This window comes from Hibiscus syriacus, unplaced genomic scaffold, assembly GCF_006381635.1.
Source record: "Hibiscus syriacus cultivar Baekdansim isolate YM2019G1 unplaced genomic scaffold, ASM638163v2 tig00012523_pilon, whole genome shotgun sequence".
Taxonomy (NCBI): Eukaryota; Viridiplantae; Streptophyta; class Magnoliopsida; order Malvales; family Malvaceae; genus Hibiscus; species Hibiscus syriacus.
The window spans coordinates 264286-284154 of record NW_024062285.1 but is presented as its reverse complement, the minus strand read 5'-3'; the positions used below and the strand labels follow the sequence as shown (position 1 = coordinate 284154).

At 34.4% G+C, this 19869-nt stretch overlaps 3 protein-coding genes across 4 annotated transcripts; 1 reads left to right on the top strand and 2 right to left on the bottom strand.

Annotated features, from left to right (window-relative positions):
• Window positions 1-751: 751 nt before the first annotated feature.
• LOC120205519 (probable WRKY transcription factor 47) lies at window positions 752-4028 on the top strand. The gene is made up of 6 exons (XM_039205369.1): window positions 752-1081; window positions 1180-1251; window positions 1334-1486; window positions 1840-2175; window positions 2339-2452; window positions 3328-4028. Exons 1-6 carry the CDS (start codon window positions 890-892, stop codon window positions 3919-3921), a joined length of 1461 nt encoding a protein of 486 aa, XP_039061300.1. The 5' UTR covers window positions 752-889; the 3' UTR covers window positions 3922-4028.
• A 1033-nt stretch (window positions 4029-5061) lies between these two features.
• On the bottom strand, window positions 5062-7439 carry LOC120205564 (probable polygalacturonase). The gene is made up of 5 exons (XM_039205416.1): window positions 7092-7439; window positions 6692-6812; window positions 6441-6615; window positions 6230-6300; window positions 5062-6085 (listed from the first exon to the last, which is right to left on the bottom strand). The coding sequence occupies exons 1-5, from the start codon at window positions 7437-7439 to the stop codon at window positions 5385-5387; spliced, it is 1416 nt and encodes a 471-aa protein (XP_039061347.1). The 3' UTR covers window positions 5062-5384.
• Window positions 7440-10987: 3548 nt separating this feature from the next.
• LOC120205563 (proline--tRNA ligase, cytoplasmic-like) lies at window positions 10988-14873 on the bottom strand. Of its 2 annotated transcripts, XM_039205414.1 has the most exons (13): window positions 14773-14873; window positions 14241-14282; window positions 14051-14136; window positions 13861-13953; window positions 13662-13778; window positions 13349-13536; window positions 13165-13231; window positions 12714-12836; window positions 12433-12585; window positions 11929-12213; window positions 11604-11822; window positions 11371-11464; window positions 10988-11237 (listed from the first exon to the last, which is right to left on the bottom strand). In XM_039205414.1, the coding sequence occupies exons 2-13, from the start codon at window positions 14272-14274 to the stop codon at window positions 11173-11175; spliced, it is 1524 nt and encodes a 507-aa protein (XP_039061345.1). In that variant the 5' UTR covers window positions 14275-14282; window positions 14773-14873; the 3' UTR covers window positions 10988-11172. The 2 variants fall into 2 exon arrangements, with proteins under 2 accessions (XP_039061345.1, XP_039061346.1); XM_039205415.1 differs by lacking the exon at window positions 10988-11237 and having other exon boundaries at window positions 11442-11506; window positions 14773-14872.
• Window positions 14874-19869: the final 4996 nt, after the last annotated feature.

Below are 19869 nucleotides of genomic sequence, written 5' to 3'. Positions count from 1 at the left end.
TTTTTTAACTTTTTTAATCGTTAATCGAATTGAAGTTTTTTTAAAAATTCTTAATCAAATTGAATAAAGTTTGATTAATCGGTCGATTAATCGAATTAATCAAAAATTTTAAATAGTATATAATAATATATATATTTAATTTTTAATATTTTTAAGTAATTTGGTTAATTCGATCGGTTAATTCGATTAAAACTGAAGTTTAAACACTTCTAAAACTAAGTAATATATAAATAATATATATACTAAATATTTAAGATTTTGGTTAATTCGATTAATTAATCAATAATCAAAATTTGAAAAAAAAAATTAATAGTCAACCAATCAAACCAAATATTAGCAGATCGATTAATCGAAAAAAACCTTCGATTCGATCAATTAATTCGGTTGAAACCGAACTTTGAACCGTCCTAACCTTTCCAAATGCTTGGGGAAAGCCGTGAACCGATCCAAAAGAATGACGTGAGGGCATGGCCTGACTCTGGCTAGTTGGCTTCATAAGTCATTGGGATTAGGTAGTCTCACCTAGCTGGTCCCCACCCTCTCTCTTTCTTTTTATTAAGATCCCTAACCACCGTCCGATTCGGATAGAGTCGTGCCGTCAACTGCGTTGACCTTAGGAGAATGACTCACGTACCACCGTTATCTTTAACGCCATTCCGTCTCCCCCACCGTTTCACTCCTCCTCTCTCCATCCTACCACACCCAGAATTCGCCACGTAACCCTCCGCATCAATTGTTACGTCATTTACTCCCGCCAAAAAAAGCAGCTGGTCTTCGTTCTTACTCTTTTAACACACTCGTTTTCGTCTCTTGTCCGAAAGCTCGAAAAAGCTACATAACTACCCCCACAAGCTCTATTATTTCTCCATAATCTGATCTCTTTTACCTCATGGAGAAGAAGCACAGCCCTTCAGGACTGCCGTTCTTGCACTCCGATGACTTTCTCCGCCGGAGCGCCTCCAAGTCCATTCGAACCCTCGATGATGATGGTTCTGGCGATCATGTTAAGCCACACATCAAGGAAATGGATCTCTTTCCTACTAATAACCGATCACTTTCTTCTTCTTCTTTTGATGTAAACGTAAGTTTTTGAATTACTAATACTATCCCAACTCTTCTCTTATCGAACTAATCGGTTTTTGTGTTATTGTAATCGATAGTTTAAATATGTTGTTTCAGAATGGATTGAATCTTCTGAGTTCAACCCAAGGAGTTTCAAGGACTAGTACTGAAAAGAAACCAAACACTGAAGTAAGTTATAATGTTCAGATTTTTGTTCTTTTTGTCGGTAAGTGCAAACTTGTTAACGGACAATTGGGTTTTTTTTCTTCAGATGAGTGTTCTTAAATTTGAGTTAGAAAGGCTACACGAAGAGAATCGCAGACTGAGAAGCATGGTGGATCAGATTACGAGAAACTACAATGAACTACTAGGTCAACTATTCATGGTGGTGCAAACGCAAGCGCTTGCGAATAATAACCAACAGGTGAAAAAACCATGAAAATTACATCTTCTTCGATCTTCATCTTCCTAGGCGTTTCTGGTTCATGTTGCTAAAGAGAGAGAAAGTATTATTATATATATATATATATTTCAACACTAAAAGAAACTTGGTTAGCGTGCTTCTGCTGAATCGGAAACCGTGCTCCCTTGACCCCCGTATCATCTTTTTCTCAATATCTTATTGCTAAATCTCAGTTCTCAAGATCCTAAATTATCGTCTGATCCATTAATAATATATTAGTATAAATTATTAAGAAAGATGTTGATGAAGATTGGTCGAAAAGGGTGGCGATGTTTTTCTTTTCTTATTAATGAAAAGGGTTGGTTTCCAAACAGCTGAAGGATGGGGGAGTAAATGGCATGTCAACTCCGATAGTGCCAGTCCAACAGTTAGTGGACCCACGACCACCGTCATATGGCTACAAAAGGCGAGAATTGTCGGCGTCGTCCCCGGCAAACAACAGGATGGAAGCGGTGTCGACAGAAGGCGACAGTCGGACGGTTCAGGTTCAAGGCAAGCGCTTGTCTGTCGTCGAGGATGGCATCGATGAAAAATCTGATCAGAGGTGGGGTTCGATGGCGGATGATCAGTCAAAGAACGAAGAGCAAGTGTCGGAAGTAGCTTTGAGGAAGGCCAGAGTGTCGGTTAGAGCAATATCGGAGGTTCCCATGGTAACTATTAGGGTTACATTTATTTGATAGAATCAGACGATAATAAATATGAATTTAAGGTTGAATTCTTTAAATACAGTTAAAATCTTCGATAAGATAAAAAGAATATGAGATAATCTATTTACCGAAGATGATGCATGCTTAGTTCTTCTATGTGGTGCAGATAAGCGATGGGTGTCAATGGAGGAAATATGGTCAAAAGATGGCCAAGGGGAACCCTTGCCCACGCGCCTACTACCGTTGCACCATGGCTGTTGGCTGCCCAGTTCGTAAGCAGGTAAATTTTTTCTCTTTAATCCTTATATTATTTTTAATTTATCAACTCAACTGCCAAAAATTTTGACTACAACAATAAAGGGTCATATTTTTGGTCCCCCTACGTGGGTTTTAGTTCATGCAGTGCAATGTCTCATTGATTTCGTGTTCCTTTGTAAGGTATTTGGATAAAATATTAAAAATATACTTTTTTAGTTTAATCTTAATGATGTTTAATTTATTAATTGGTTAATTTAAATTTAGTGTTATAGAGGGACAAACATAAGATTTTATGTTAGGGATAAATATAAATTTATAAAATTCTGGAGGATAAAAATATATTTTTAATAAAAAATATACCGAAAAGTTCTAAAATATATAATACTTTTAAAATTTTAGGAGGGTGATTGCCCTCATTCGTCCCGCCTATATCCATTAATGACAAAGATTATTATGGAATGATTCTTTCTGTCTAAATTAATTTTGAATAAATTACGTATTTAATATTTAAATTATCAATTTTGACCTATTTTAATACCTCAACTTTTAAAATTTTCAAAATCACATTTAGTATTTAGTTTTCATTTCATTTTAGTACCTCTCCATTAAAAATTTAATGCGTTTAGTATCTAAACTATCATTTTTTGCCCGTTTTAGTACCTAAACTTTCAATATTTTTAAAACTTAATGTTGAATTTTGAACGAAAGTACTAAAATGAAACAAAAACTAAAGATTTTAAGGGCATAGTACTAAAATGAAATTAAATTAAATTTTAGATATGATTTTGAAAAAATAAAAATTTAAGTATTAAATATAATTTACCTTTTTTTGACGTCAGGATTTGAACACTTTAATTCTAGAGATAAAACTGAGTTTGATCTTTTGATTTGTTACAGGTGCAAAGATGTGCAGAAGATAAAAGCATTCTAATAACAACATACGAAGCAACCCATAATCACCCTCTACCGCCGGCAGCCACAGCAATGGCGAAAACAACCTCAGCAGCGGCGGCCATGTTGCTATCAGGTTCAACCACAAGCAAGGATGGAGGAGTACCACCAAGTTCCAGCTACTCTTTACCCTACGCATCCACAATGGCCACACAATCCGCCTCCCCTCCTTTTCCGACCATAACGCTTGACTTAACTCAGGGCCCAAACCCCGTTCATTACATCGCCCGTCCCCCGCCTTTTCCATCACCTTTGCATGACGGTTACCCTATGTCTGCTCCCGACAAGCCATCTCCGTTGCCGGAAATGCAGATGGTGCAACAACAACAACGTACTGCTTCCATGGTCGAAACTGTTAAGGCCGCCATAGCTTCCAATCCGAATTTCACCGCAGCCTTAGCCGCTGCTATTTCGACAATCGTGGGAGCACCACCGACACAGACCAACGATGGAATCAGTGCTACTATCAATGGTGGGGTACCTGGTCTTCCGGAATCACCGCAGCTCCCTCAGTCTTGCACCACTTTCTCCACCAACTAGCCATTGGGTGATGAAATTTTGATGTCTTCGTATTGACCAGTAATATTATACGAACATATGAGTAGAATATACCCAGCAAGAACACCTTGGGCTAATACCAGCACATATCGATGGTGGGTTCGGGCTTGCTGTTGAAATTTCACTGTTTTTGCATGTGTAAAGAGAGCTTTTGTAGAAATCTAAGTGTTGTAAACAGTTGGCACTTGTCAGTTAAGATAAGAATATTCCGTCTGCAGCCAACATTTGCCACGCATAATAAGCAGAATAAAGCACCGTATACCCACTGCCATGTCCACGTTCAATGAACCCCCTTTGGCTTTTAACGAATTCAACCTGCAAATATAGCCAGGTTCAAGCCATAACATTTGCCCAGTTGCACCTGAGTACTCAGAGATATCGTCGGATTCTTAGCTCATTTTGAAGACTGCAATATACAAGGGTCTTCTCAACCCAACCCAGCAAGAAAATTAGTGCTTCACGTTTGGTGAATTCCTCGAGTTCCTCCAAATGCTTCAGTGATTCTTACTTCTTTGTTGAGCTCAGAATTTAATTCACTGAAGAGTTTGGAGGAACTCATGGATGTTGCTAAACATAAGAATCCCCACTGCCCCACGTATCGGCAATGAATAATGTTGGTTGTGATATTTGTGTTTTATATTCATTTGGTTTTCGTTTCCAGGCACTCTCAGTTATGTTCATGTTCATTAGGTGTAAGTGCAATTGACCCTTCTGATAGAACCAGCTCCAAGAAGAAGAAAAGAAGCAAATCTAAAGGGTTTTGAAGCTAAATCATGGGTTCTGTCATAAAGAAAGATGGAAAGTGAACCATCTCCAAGACGAACAACATTCAAATCGTTTAAGGTTCTCTGTTCTTTCGAGTTCTTTTCAGATTGATGAATGCTGATACAGTGGAACAACTTGCACCAAGAACATGCATCGATACGAAGAATCTGGTACGGTTTACAAAAGAACAAAGAAATGGGTCTATGGGGTCATTATTGTGTGTACTTTAGCTCGGGAACTTGCTTCACATATGCTGCCAAAGCATGGAACTTGGCCTTCTGTGCAGCAACTTTCCAGGAAACAGGCTGGATTGACCACAATCAGAATAGAGCCATTACAACCTAAAGTACATATTGCATGTAAATATTTCTATGATTCTATTTTCATTGAACCTTTTTTTTTTTTGAAGAACTTGTTCCATATGAACATAACAAAACTTGACATGCAGCCAAAAGGGTAAAGGAGAAGGGAAAAAAAAAACAAAAGACATTCATCTAATCACACTCAATTATCTGCTACTGCACACAGCTACAATAAACAATCAACTTCTTATGTCGGGCACCGTTCTCTTGGAGAGGTGCTAGGATGTTTGTTTCGAGAAGTGGGAAGAATCAAAATTCCGGGTAAAGAAATCAAAATTGATGAAAGAGGGTAACAATCTGAATAATGCTTTGTTTCCATTATTTACCACGAAAGCAACCAAGAACCTTTGTTTTGATTACCTGAACTCGACAGATGACTGGTAGAAGGTAACAATCCGAATAATACTTCGGGTTGATGCTTTCCTTCAGAGGTTCACAAGTTTTTGGGGAAACCAAATCGGAGTATCCTTGAACATTTGAGCAGTTCCATGGAGACTCTGTGGTTACACTGAGAGTTATATTCAATAAGCAAACATGACGGAAACTGTCCCCTTCGATGCCATTGAGGAGGCCGGCGACTTTTATGCTATCTCCCGTGACGTCTTTGAAGGTAATTCTTTCTATCACGGGGAGAGCATTCGGATCGTAAAACTCATCTGGATGCTGAGAAAAGCTACCATTGAAAATTATAGCCGTGTCTACACCGGGCAGGGTCACATTTGAAATATAGATATTTCTCACATAACCACCCCTTCCACGAGCAGTTTTTATTTTAATAGCCGTGCTTGAATTGAATAAAAAGATGTCTTCTGCATAAATTTCAGAAACACCTCCAGACATCTCACTTCCAATTGCAATCCCGGAGCCGTTCCGATTGTGGCCAATGATCCTGCGGATGACGATATTTGTGCTGGGACGAGCAAATGAGATGCCATACTCATCCCACCCACTTTTGATGGAAATTAGATCATCACCAGTGCTAATATAACAGTCTTCAATGCAAACATCATCAGAAGAGTCTGGATGTATTCAAAAAATCAATAAGAAAGGCTTTAGAGGTTAACATGGCAAACCGGAGAACAAAAAACAGAGATAAGAGTCTTGTGTTGCTTGGTATTTGCAAACATTCAAGATTTACTTAAAGTTGATCATTTTGAACTCACCTGGATCAACCCCATCCGTGTTTGGTGAATCCAAAGGAGCCATGATTGTGACATTCTGGACCGTGACACGGCTGTCAATCGAGAAAATAAAAAGTATTAACTTAATGGGAAAATGCTTTCAGTCTTGATAGTTATGTCCCTATAAACTGATGGTGCATACAATTTGATTGCAACATTCAAGAGCATGCTAATACTCAGGTAGACCACAAACCTGCAGTAAACTGGGTGAATGTTCCAAAACGGAGAATTCAAGAAAGTCAAGTTCGAGATTACAACCCCAGTCGAGTTCATCAATTCAACCAGATGGGGCCGAGTATAGTTCAGAGTTTTGCTTCTAAACCAGTTCCACCAAACACTGCCCTGGCCATCAATAGTTCCATTATCACCTGCATGAAGAACATGAGGAATCAAAAAACGAAATAAAATGCCAACGGATTATGATTTCTCATCAACGTTACTGACCTGTTATGATTACATCAGTCAAATTGCGACCGTATATGAGGCTCTGGTGCCTTGCACCGGGTAACTCCCTGCCTCGACCGTAGGATGGCACTGGATCAACAAGTGGCCAATCATCAGAAGTATGAAACAATGACAGCTACGGTGTTATACAACAGTAGAGCATCATGATCATGAATGTAGTATGTTCACCATACAAGTGTTGAGTTGAAAAAGCAAATAGCTGAAAAATGCATATTCTCCGACATCAACCGTTCATTATATATAGCATCGTAACAGTAGATTAAATCCCATACACAACAAAAATTCTAGCCAGCAGTGGATCAGAGGGAAGACCATGTGACTGCCAGAATGTTCTTTTTGTATCCAGCCGATAAATGTGGTTCGGAAGTTACAGACTTACCTTTGATCCAAGAATTACCGCATCCTTATCTAACCACAAGGTTAGGTGACTGATGAGATTGAAGCTTCCTGTCAACCACCGACCAGCCGGGACAAAAAGCTTGGCCCCACCTTTGTCAGCAAAGGAATTGAGGTAGAAGATGGCATTCTGAAATGCTTTTGTATTGAGAGTGACACCGTCTCCAACCGTGCCAAATTCGGTAATGGTGACACTATGAGGCCGAATCACCCCGACATCGGTCTGTTTGCAAGGTGAGCTGCCACTGACAGCCCATGTAATATGACTGAAAAATGCAAGTACGAGAAGCACATCCACCAGCTGCGAAAAAATGCAAACAGAACTAACCATGAAGGTACTATGAGGCCGAATCACCCCGACATCGGTCTGTTTGCAAGGTGAGCTGCCACTGACAGCCCATGTAATATGACTGAAAAATGCAAGTACGAGAAGCACATCCACCAGCTGCGAAAAAATGCAAACAGAACTAACCATGAAGGTTATAGCTTCCCCCTTTTTTTCTTCAGCTACTCTTGATTGACTGTGATAGGTAGATAGGGGAAATTTACGGATAAAGTAACTCAGACAAGATTGACCATCTAACAGCAATGTGAATCAAAAGATGCCTGAAAATAGGCAAATGAGAAACATGCAAAAGTGGTGAAGGAATAACTTCTACTATCAACCAAGTCATGAATAGTATATAACTCACACATTTCATGCCATGAAACCAGCAGATGAAAAGAAAAGCAATAAATTGAGCTACATTTTACAGAATTTCCTATAACTATGCAAAGAAAAATCACAGTTATGCCCAGATGAAGCATTTTCTCATAGAAAGAAGCATTTTCTCATTTAGATCCCTAAAATTCTTCCCTAACATATATTGAACATTTTGTTCAGATCTCCTTCATAGTCCAAGAAGTCAAGAACTTGGTGTTGTAGCATAGATAATTTGAATAAAGTCAATAAACTGAGGCCGAAGTAAAAGTTAAAACGACAAAGCAGAGTTTCAAAAATGTAAAAGCGAGAATCAAGCAACTCACGCTGAAAGATCTCTTCATATGAATGAGGTCTGCAACTTTCTTCTCAGCCACAAAAACCCAACCTTCTAACAAAAGCCCTCTCCTTTTCAATTGATCAAAAACGGGAATAAAGTGAAAGATCTTTACTTAATTTCCCATCTGAGCAAGAACAAGATCCTTTCTCGAGCTACGTACCAATAAAGAAAGTGCGTGAGGATGGGTCATTGAGAGAACCACTACCACTAACCAAAGCGAAGAAAAAAATCATTGAAAATGACTGTTGATACCCGCCAAGAATTAAGCAGTAGGGTCACTCTTATGTCTTCACTTGCTCCTCCATTAGCTCTCACTGTGTCTTTCTTGCTCACTGATGAGGAGAAATGAATGATTACCCATAAAAGTTAAAAGCTTTGAACTAGCAGTGACTGACAATGGTTTATCAATTCAGATAGCAAAAAAGGATCAGTGAATTTTGGGGTTCACAGTATGTTATTGACTTTTTTGTTTATTATGTGAGCCTTGGGTTTCTATTTGCAGAGCATTGATGGAAGAAGTGAGCTTTACAAGTTTTATATAGCAAAGAGATTTTCTCTTGGAGATCGAAAGTCCTTGCATGAAAAGAGGAGGCATCCGACTCCTCTTTCTAATCCATCCATTCCTCGTTTTATGCCATCACAATCTTACTAGTTTCAATTAAGTTCGTAAAATCTGTCAAAAAATAAAATTATTTTCGAACCACTCTTTTTGATCTTATTAATCCAATCAAATCATTAATTATATATTTCAATTAAGTTAGTAAAACAGTCAAAAATAAAATTATTACTGTTATTTCTGAATATTCGAATTCGAGTATCATATATCATGCGTTAAATGTTAAAAGATTGAGAGTGTTCTTCAAATAGATATTTCCTTATATTTATCCCAAATTATTAAAAAAATCGAAATTATGATTCATGAGATCGTAATTATAATTTTATATTTTCGTTATTTTATAGTTTGAAAGACTGTAATTAAATGTAAAATCATGCATTAAATTAGAATTAATCTTATATGGATAATTTAAATAAGGATTTAAAAGATGATTAACTAAAGGTAAAAATGCATTAGAGGTCTCCGTATTTTTGGGAGAAATTAATGTGACCATCGTATTATTTTTTCACTCAATGCGGCCCTTCAACTCAAAAAATAAACTCAATGTGACCCTTTGATCATTGTTTTTTCATCGTTAACGTTACGATATTGATGTGGTAGTTTATGATGCTGACGTAGCAGTTTATAATACTGACATGACAATCTAAAGTGCAGATTAACATACCGAATAACATGATAAATTGATTAAATTAATAACTCAAACATAACATATCCTACCATGTTTTATATAGCTGCGTATATGTATAGGGTGAAATCAAGTTGGACCGCATTTTAAAAATTTTGAACTTAAGATTATAAAATATTTAATTTCTTATTATTTTAAATATTTAAATATTGTTTAATAAATGAATTTATTGAATAATTTTAGTGGTAAGATGAGATATTATTATTTTTATCTAATTTCAAAAAATTGTATTTATAGAATATATTATCAATTACTAATTTTAAAAAAAAATATAGGATAAGAAAATAAAATATTAATTTTAAATTATAAAATTTATTTAGATATAAATATGGAGACTAGAAGCACAATTTGATTAATATATTTTACAATTATTATTTAGATTATTATCAAAATTTAAAAAATAATATGGTAGAGTACACAAATGGTCTCCCGACTATAGTGTTTTACTTTATTAAATCCTTTGGCTAGTAAAAGTTACAAAATAATCCTCAAACTATAGTGTGTTACTTTGTTAAGTCCAACTATTAAAAGATATAAAATGATCACCTGATTATTCATTATGTTCCAAACTCGTCATTTTTCTTTAAAAAATTGACGGTATTATGAGCTAAGCGTCAACTTACTGATTGTGATATGATAAAATTTGATTCCAGAATATCAAATGACTATCATATCTCTGTCATCATGTTAACGTCCAGCTTAGACAACCGTCAATTTTTAACAGAAAAGGACGATTTTATAACATAATGAATAGTTGGGTGACCATTTAGTAATAGTTAAGGGACTTAACAAAGCAATATTCTATAGTCAGAGGACCATTTTATAACTTTTAATAGATGAATAGTCGGATGACCATTTTGTAACTTTTAATAGTTAAATGACTTAACAAAAAGCAACATTCTATAGTTAGAGGACCATTTGTAACTTTTAATAGTTAATGGACTTAATAAAGAAGTACACTAAGTTGGGGGACTATTTATATAATTTACCCAAAATAATATACATATAATAGAGGGGTTAATATGAAACTTCAACCTTCAGTTTATGGTGTGCATATTGTAGTCACCAACCACTCGGGAATCTTTGAACCAAAAATAAAAGAGAATAATAATTAAGAAATATATTAAAATATGAAATGGATGTTTTAACTTGTAGCCTTTGATATACATTTAAATTTGCACCAATCAAGTGGTTTATGGCCTCATGATAAAAGAATTGTACTAACCTCGTAATAAAGGAATTATACTAGTGGTCTCGTGATAAAAAAAAATTATTATTCATTGAAAACTCGGGTTCGAGCACTATAAATGCCAAATATGTGAACATTCATTACCGAAAGATTGAGAGTTTTCTTTGAACATTTATTACCTTATATTTACTTCAGATTAATAAAAGAAAATTCAGATCGAATAATTAAGTCTTCGATTTGTTATGAATTCATCAAATGATCCCGATGATTAAAAGAAAAAGAGAACATTTGAGATTTTCCAAGTACAATGGACCATATATTATAAGTTTGTAATAAATAGCTCCCCATAAAACAGCAAATCCATTGTAGCAAAGAAAAATTCTGACAGAAAAGGAAAAACAAAGATCCCACAATATGATTAAAAACTCAGCTCCATGTAACAATTTTAAACCGAAAATTTCACAAGTTCAGAATGAGCCAATAACCTCAACTGTTGAACCAAGCGAAGGGGATGGATATAAAAAATGAACAATCCTAGTAACTTCTGCCCCAATAGGTCCATTTTTTTGCAGGCTTCCCAGAGGCAAAGCATTTAGTACCTGCACAATTTTTTACTTTGGATGAGTACAAAACACATATAACTTAAGTTTATAGAAGAATAAAAGACCACCAGGGCCAAGGGGGGATATCCTATTGTTTAAAAGCAATGCCTGCTCAGATGGAGCCAAGTACCTTCGGGGAGTTCAGGCTGTTCGAATGGGGTACAAAGAGACTTAGCTGCTCCCATCTCACCCTTTGTTCGTGCTTTCACGTCTTTCTCCACATCCTAAATGCACAAAACTGTCTTTTAAGAAAATGCGCAAGATGTCTGGAAAGGTTTAAATATGATCCAACTCATTATGGTGCGTAACAAAACACTTCAGAGAAGAATCAAAACAACATTGTTCTGTAAATTCAAGTCATACCTCCTCATCACACCATGGAGCTAAGATCAGTTTCTTTTTCCCGAGAGCTTCAACAAACCCATCCCAAGTTTTTACAACTTCAATGCAGGCATCTCTCTTTTGTTTTGCAGCATCAAATAGGTTCTGTTGAATCTTATCCAACATTCCTTTTACTTGTTCAACCAAAAACACTCTAGAGATATCGGTCTTTTCTCCATTGTCACGGCGAACCACACGCACCTGTCAAACAAAACACATTTCGGTTTCAACTGTATAGTTACAATAGGAAAATAATAAAAAATAATTGAAGGAAAGCAGCAATGAGAAAAGAGGGGTGGGGATTAGCTTGATTATTTGCCAAGTCTCGGGGACCTATTTCAATCCTCAGGGGAACACCTTTCATTTCCCAGTTTGAGTACTTCCAGCCAGGTGAGTAGTTTTCTCTAAGATCAGCTTCAGCTCGAATACCAGCCTCTGAGAGGGTTGCCACAGTGGCAGCACAGGCATCAAAGATTCCTTTAGTATCTGCATCTTTGTAAGGCACAGGAATCACAATAACTTGCAAAGCCGCTACTTTTGGCGGCAGCACTAAGCCTTTGTTATCCCCATGAACCATTACCATGACCCCAATCTGAAAAATGAAGGAAAAAAACGGGGAAGAAAAATTATAATCAGAATAGCAAGAATAAGGAGAAAAGAATAAATCAAAATTTTATAAGTGGTTAAGGATTCTTTTCACTTCCAAGCCTGTGTAATCACCTACATCGGCAAAATATAAATGGCAGGATGGGATCACAAGGAACTTGAATTAATTGGTGCCAACACCCAAAGTAAAGAGAGAAAGTTTTACCGTTCGAGTGCTATATGCCCAGGAATTCTGCCAGACCATAGCCTTCTCACCCTTCTCATTTTCATAAGTTATCTCAAACATTTTTGCGAAGTTTTGTCCCAAACAATGTGAGGTTGCACCTTGAATACCACGCCCAGTATTTGGAATAAATGCCTATAATGTTAATATCAGATTAAAAGCTCCTCGCTTTAGATTAAAGAACATTTATTAAGCAAATAATCTATGTTCATTGATTATGGCAACAAGTACAGATTGTTATAACATGCTTGATTATACTATACCTCAACACTAGTGGTGTAAAGTCCACCGGCAAACTTCTCCAGTTCACTCTTCCTGCCTTTTGTGACAGGAATAGCCAAGAACTCCTCATATATACGTCGGTAAAGCTCCAATATTTCAAGAACCTAAAGAATAACAATACATCAAAAGTGATCCAGCAGACATTCTTCGGTAATAATTCAAAAGGCTGAAACTTGTAAGAACAATGACCTATGATCGCATGTGACATTACTAGCATGCTTGCTTAAATACTTGATTCAGGAATTCTGAGGCAATAATGCTGTTCTAAACAAAAAGTTAATTGTTGCTAAATGTGGAAGAGCAAAGGGTCAGCCATACAAAATTTCCTTTTACTTAGACCTTCCCAAGTTCATTATGCTCCAACATTATAACAAACTTCATTTCTCAACAGTATAAATATTGCTGAAAAATTAAAAAATTTAAGAGTACTACCTCTGTGTCTGCCTCTTCCTTTGTTGCAAAGGCAGTATGCCCTTCTTGCCATAAAAATTCACGACTCCTACAATCAAGCAGCGAGTTAGTAGTGACCACTCTATCCTCAAAAAACATTAAATAAAATTCCTAGCTTGCTGTCAAAAGAACTGAGAAATTAATAAAGTTGACTGAGTTTAACTACCTGATAAATGGTGTAGGATTGCTGAACTCCCATCGAACAACATTGCACCACTGGTTGAGTCTTAAAGGTAAGTCACGGTGTCCTCTTATCCACTTAGAATAATAGGGGTACATAACTGTCTCACTAGTTGGGCGGATAGCAATAGGCACCTCCAAATCGGACTCACCAGATTTTGTCACCCAAGCAACCTAATTAAACAAAAAAAAACTAAAATTTGGTCACAAATGGCCTCAAAAGAAAATATTGATAAAATAAAGTATAAACTTTAAGCCAAGCCACAAGGTTAACATGCCAAAAGAAAATTAGTTCTCACCTCTGGAGCAAAACCCTCTATGTGATCCTTCTCCTTCTCCAAAACGCCTGGAGATACAAAGACAGGGAAATAGCAGTTCTTGACTTTCATCTTCTTGATTTCAGCATCAAAAAATGTCTACAGTTGCACATGATGGATAAGTTAACCAGAAGGAAAGGAAACAAAATAAAATGCAGTATATGAAAATCATATGACTCACTTGCATGATCTCCCAAATTGACATTGCCCATGGTCTAAGAATATAACAGCCAGAAATGTCATAGTACTCGATCATTTCACTGTTCACAACAACCTAAAAAACAAAATGATTATACAATAATAATATATTAAGATCCAAATAATTCCTAATAATAAACACAAAACCATTGCATGATTCCAACAAAATATACCTCAGAGTACCATTCACCGAAATTCTCATCCTTGTTAAAGGAGAGACCCAAACCAGTCTCCTTCTTCACTTCCTTCTTTTTCCCTCCTGAAATATCAACAACAAAGCATTCACAAATTTATAAGACGCCACGCCTTTATACGCACATTAATGGTAAAACCTAACCAAGACGAGCAAAAGAATATACTTACCACCGCCAGACTTCTTCTGCTCCCCTCCAGCCATATCACAAACTTAAAGAAAAACAAAATAAAAACATAAGATTAGAATTTAGAAGATCTAGAAACAGCGTATCCCCAATCAGTTTCAAATCTAATATCCCAATTATAGCAAAATAAAGCCGCAGCCCTAGTCAATACACATATTACTACAATCCATTACTTCGTGAGTACAGAAGTTATATAAGCATGTGCAAATATCCAATTAATCGGAGAAGAAAGTGTCTAGATTAGTGAAGAAGCAATTATCCATCACTTTCGCTACGCTGACCAACTTTCAAATCAGAGATCTGAAAGTGATTTTCCCTCGGGTGTCCAAAGGCCAAAATTCACGTTAAAACTAAGATGGATAACTATAAATCGCCCACAAAATGAAACTGCTTAGCTATTATCAGATTCCCGATTGCTATTGAAGGACGGGTAAAATTTAGGAAGTTGGAACTGAAAACAGGCAAGAAAAAAGCTGATGAAAAATAGAAGCAAGGGGGAAGATGTGAGGTCTTACCTAGAATGGTGGCCGATGATTTGGCTGCGTTAGCTTATTCTCTCGACAGAGAAGAGTGGAAATATAAAATAAAGAGAGGCCAAAACCCTCGAGGCTTTTAACATAACAACACTGAGATACGGCTAGCTTAAGTCAAATAGATTTGGACCGTTGGATGAGACTATGGACGATCTGAACTATTAAAAGAAAGTAATCGGAAAAGTCGTCGTCCGGTTATCTGATACAGTTGCCGACGACTCCCACTTACGGAAAACAGTCCCAAATATTTTTCAAGCGAATACTATTGTCTTATTTCCCTATAATAATTTTTTAATCTCTCTACTTTTTTTCATATTATTTATCCAAATGAAGCGGTGGATTAAATTAAATTAGAAGTATCGTCTTTATCTCAATAATATAATTCAGATTAATCGATTAATAGATCGAATATTAATAATTATATCAAAAATATTATATACGAACAATTAATTTAGTGGATGAAATACTAAAACTTTTTAGGTAAGGTCAAAATTTTAAATTTTTATATGTATGAATGAAACATATTAGATTAAAAGAAACATCTTTATTTTTGCATTACTAATATTGAATTAATCGATCGATAGAATTTCATATACAAACATTATTTAGATTATTACATATCTTTCTTATATATATATATGAAATGACCATCCAACTCAGTTGGTAGAGCACAAGGTTCTTAACCTTGAGGTCGTAAGATCGAGTCTCATGGAGGGCATTTCATAATTCGGAGATCTCCTACGAAAGCTGCACTCAACCTAGTGTTGGGGTCAACCTACTATCTTACCTCCCCTTACCCCATTACATATGGGAACAAGGGAAAGCTATTTTTTTTCTTATATATATATATATATATATATATATTAATTTATTTTATTTTAAACAATTGCTAATACGACCAGGAGAATTAAACAAGTGCTTTGAGTAATAATTAGTAGATTAAGATACGTAAACAAACTCTTATTGTTTCTAGCTCTGTTCTTCTGTTCCCTTGCTTTTTAAAGTATCTGTTTTGTTTTGTTTTGTTTTGTTTTTTGTTGAGAGATTTATGCATAGAGGTCGAAGCCGTGAAGATGATAATGGTGCGGCACATGATTGGGGATGATCTTGTTCACATATCTTTTAGCTACGGATTTTTATGATACAATTTAAGATAAACTACGTATTTAGTACTTAAATATCAGTTTTGGTCCGTTTTAATATTTAAATTTTTAAAAAAAATTGAAATCATACATATAATTTAATTTTGTTTTATTTTAGTACATCATTCAAAATTTATCGTCAAGTTTTAATTTTTTTAAAAAAGTTTAGGCACTAAAACAGATCAAAATTGATAGTATAAATACTAAACGCGTAATTTACTCAATAATTTGAAGAGGTTTATTTAAGGGTAAAGTACACAAATTATCCACAGCTATAAGATGATGTTTTGTTGAGTTATCCGACTATTAAAAGTTACAAAATGGTTATTCGATTATTCATATGTCCCAAACTCGTAATTTTTAGTTAAAAAAATTAAGACGAACTAAATTAGATGTTAACTTGTTGATTATGATATGATAAAATATGCTTTCAAAATACTATTACATCTCAGTCTATATATTTACATTAAACTCATATTATTGTCATTTTTTTAACAAAAAATAATGAGTTTGAAATAAATGAATAGTCATGTTATCAGTTTATAACTTTTAATAGTCGATGGACTTAACAAAGTAATATTGTGTAGTTGGAGAACCATTTTATAACTTTTAATAGTCTGAGGACCTAATAAAGCAGCATCCTATAATCGCATGACCATTTGTATACTTTAACATTTATTTAAAATTTTGAAATTTTAAATTAAAAATTATTTAAAAAAAAGTTGAGGATTTAACTAAAATTTGGCAAATGGTGTGATCAAGTGATCAATTGGGTTATTAAAACGAGTACAGACATAACAACTTGGACAGGCTGTAGAAGAATTGGCATGAGATTTGCTTTCATTCGTGGGCTCTTGTACCTGCCTACAACCCATTTTAAGTAGGGACAATAATTTTACTCTGATTCAATTTGATTTGATAGGGTTGGATCTAAAAAAATGAGTTTGGGTCGTGTTGGGTTCAAATAGAGGGTGAAAAAACTCTTACCCGATATGGAGATAATAATATAATTTTCTTTAAAATCTTATTATTATTTTAATTAAATCTTTAATTTATATTGGGTCGGTCGAATTTATTGTTTATTAATTGGGCAAAGTAAACGAAAGAACACAATAATTTTAACGAGGTTCGGCAATGTGCTTACGTCCTCGGTGCCTAGGCGGCGCTAGAAAATTTTATTCAATTCTCATAGGTTTATGTTACATCTCTATTTATAATAGAAAACTCTGATACATAATTACAAAATTAACCTTGTACCATACCGCGGGGGCGTAGGCCCCGCACCTCCAACCCACATAATCGTAACCCCCTCTACGAGACTTTCTTTGTAAGGACAGTTGATGTTCGCTGCGTTCGCTTCGCTCACTCCGCTTCATCCCCTGTCCTCTTTACCGGTATATTTATGAGCCATACCTTACAATAATCTAAAAAATCAGGTCAGATCGGAGACAAATAGAGAATATATATTTTTGGATTGAGTCAGATCGAATGTAATATATAAAATCTTTGATCTGGATAAGATCAAATTAACCAAAAAACCCGACCCGTTGTCATCCTAATTTTAAGACACCATATTTTTCCCTCTTTAACTCCCCTTTTACTCAAATAGATAATTAAATCTTCAATATTTGTATTTCTTTTACAAAACATATTTATAATTATTCTAAATAAAAATAAAATCAACTTGGATGGAAGAAATAATCCTGATTCCACGTTATGTGATTTTTTTTTATTAATTTAAGGTTATTATAAGTGGTAATATATGTTCTAAAAACTTTTAATCATTTGACAATGAACACTCGAATATCCTACAATCATCGATGCCCAAACATTAAACCTTTAAGTATAATAATTATCTTTTTAACCATTAAGATCGTTTGGTTTGTGCACAACGTGAAAATTATATCTAATAGATGATTTAATTATTAATTCAATTCAATTAAAATAAAGGTAAATTATATGTTTAGTATATAAACTATCAATTTTTTTTCTGTTATAGTACCTAAACTTTTAATTTTTTTAAAAATCATACTTAATGTTTAGTTTTTGTTTTATTTTAGTGCTAGCCATTAAAAATTTAACGGCCCGGCTCGCCAGCCATCGACTGTTGTATCCGTCGATCGATGAAGCACAAACATTCCAACCCACACCTTTTTGACCCCTGAAAGTGATTATAACCTCCATTAATATTATATCATTATATCATTTTTGTGCCCACTAATAATTAATTCATTATATCATTTAAAAAAATTAGAATATAAAATAGCATTATTTAACTCTTTACATTATATCTTAGTAATTATTCTTTTATATATATAAAGTACAATTACATTACATGAATTAATTAATCTCAGTGATTAATTTGATTAATTTTTTTTTATTTTATAGATATCGAATTCTAGTACCATACATGCAGGGATATGACATGATTGTTCGTTTACATTTATGGTATAATATTGTCTATAGTTACAATAGTTTGGTGCTTCATGTTGAATGTATCTGATCAGAAAATGTCAACAATCTTGTATAGTTAGATCTTTTTTAAGACAATTTATGGATGTATTCATAATAATTTACGAAATAAATTATCAAATTATTTTAAATAGAGAAAAAATTATTGATTGTTATTTTTTTTAAAATATGAAGTATATAATTTAGGGAATATTTTAATTTTATTTTCACCTCTTTGGGTTTTTCATATTGTGACTGTGTTACTTTTGTTATATCATTATTTCTAATTCAAGGAAAATTGAGTAGAGTATTTTTCATTTTAAATTTAAATTTTGATTTAGTTTCACTTGATTTTACTTTTTAAATGAAGAATAATATAATTTGATTTTGAATTATGAAAAAAATAATTTTATAAAAAAAGTCGGAATTTTCATCGAATTCAAACGAGACACAATGTTAATATTTAAATTAGGCAAAAAGACATTATATGTCTATGTACTTTTGAAAAAAAAATTAATATAGTCATCGTATTATTTTTTCTCTTAATGTGATATTTCAACTCAGAAAATAAGTTCAATGTGGTTCTTTAACCAATATTTTTCTTCGTTTAACCGTTATAGTGTTGACGTTGTAATCTACGGTAATAGATAACATGTCAGGTGAGCTAAATTGGTAACTCAAACTAGACGCCAGTATCATGGATTGTCACATCAACACCGTGAACTATCATGTCAACACCATAATGGTCAAATGATAAAAAATGTTGGTCAAACGATTATATTGAATTTATTTTTTGAATTAGGGTGTCAATATTGAGAAAAAAATAATTTGAGAAATAAGAAATACGAAAATCTCTTATTCCTTTTTATCTTTAATTAAAATTCTAAAATAATAATATCATTGATATTAACATGTATTAAAAATGTAATTTAAATATTAGAAAAATATTTATTGGAATACTCCTTACAATTACCTTAGTTAGGGGTGTATTCAGTTCGGTTCGGTTTGATTTTTTACTAAAAATTGAACCGAACTGAAATAAACGGGTTTTCAATATTTAAACCGAAACCGAAATCGAATAGTTAAAAAACCGAAAAAATCGAAATCGGTTTTTTCGGTTCGGTTTGGTTTTTTTAACGGTTCGGGTTTTTCGGTTCGGTTTAATTTATCGGTTTTTCAATAAAAAAATCACTTGAAACTATAATTTTTTTTACAAAAATTGCCTATTCGGTTCAATATGGAACAAATGGGTTCCATATGGAAAACCCGAACCAAACCGAATAAAAAAATAAAGCCTTTAAACCGAACCGTTTAAAGCCAAACCGAATCGAACCAAACCGTTTTACTCGATTCGTGTCGATTTTTCGATTTTCTCGATTTCGTTGCTCAACCCTAACCTTAGCAAAGGGAGTGAGACACGGCGCGTGCAAGTATGCCCACCAAACGGAATCGGAATAAGTAAAAACAAAAGCGCATTTCCTTTTAA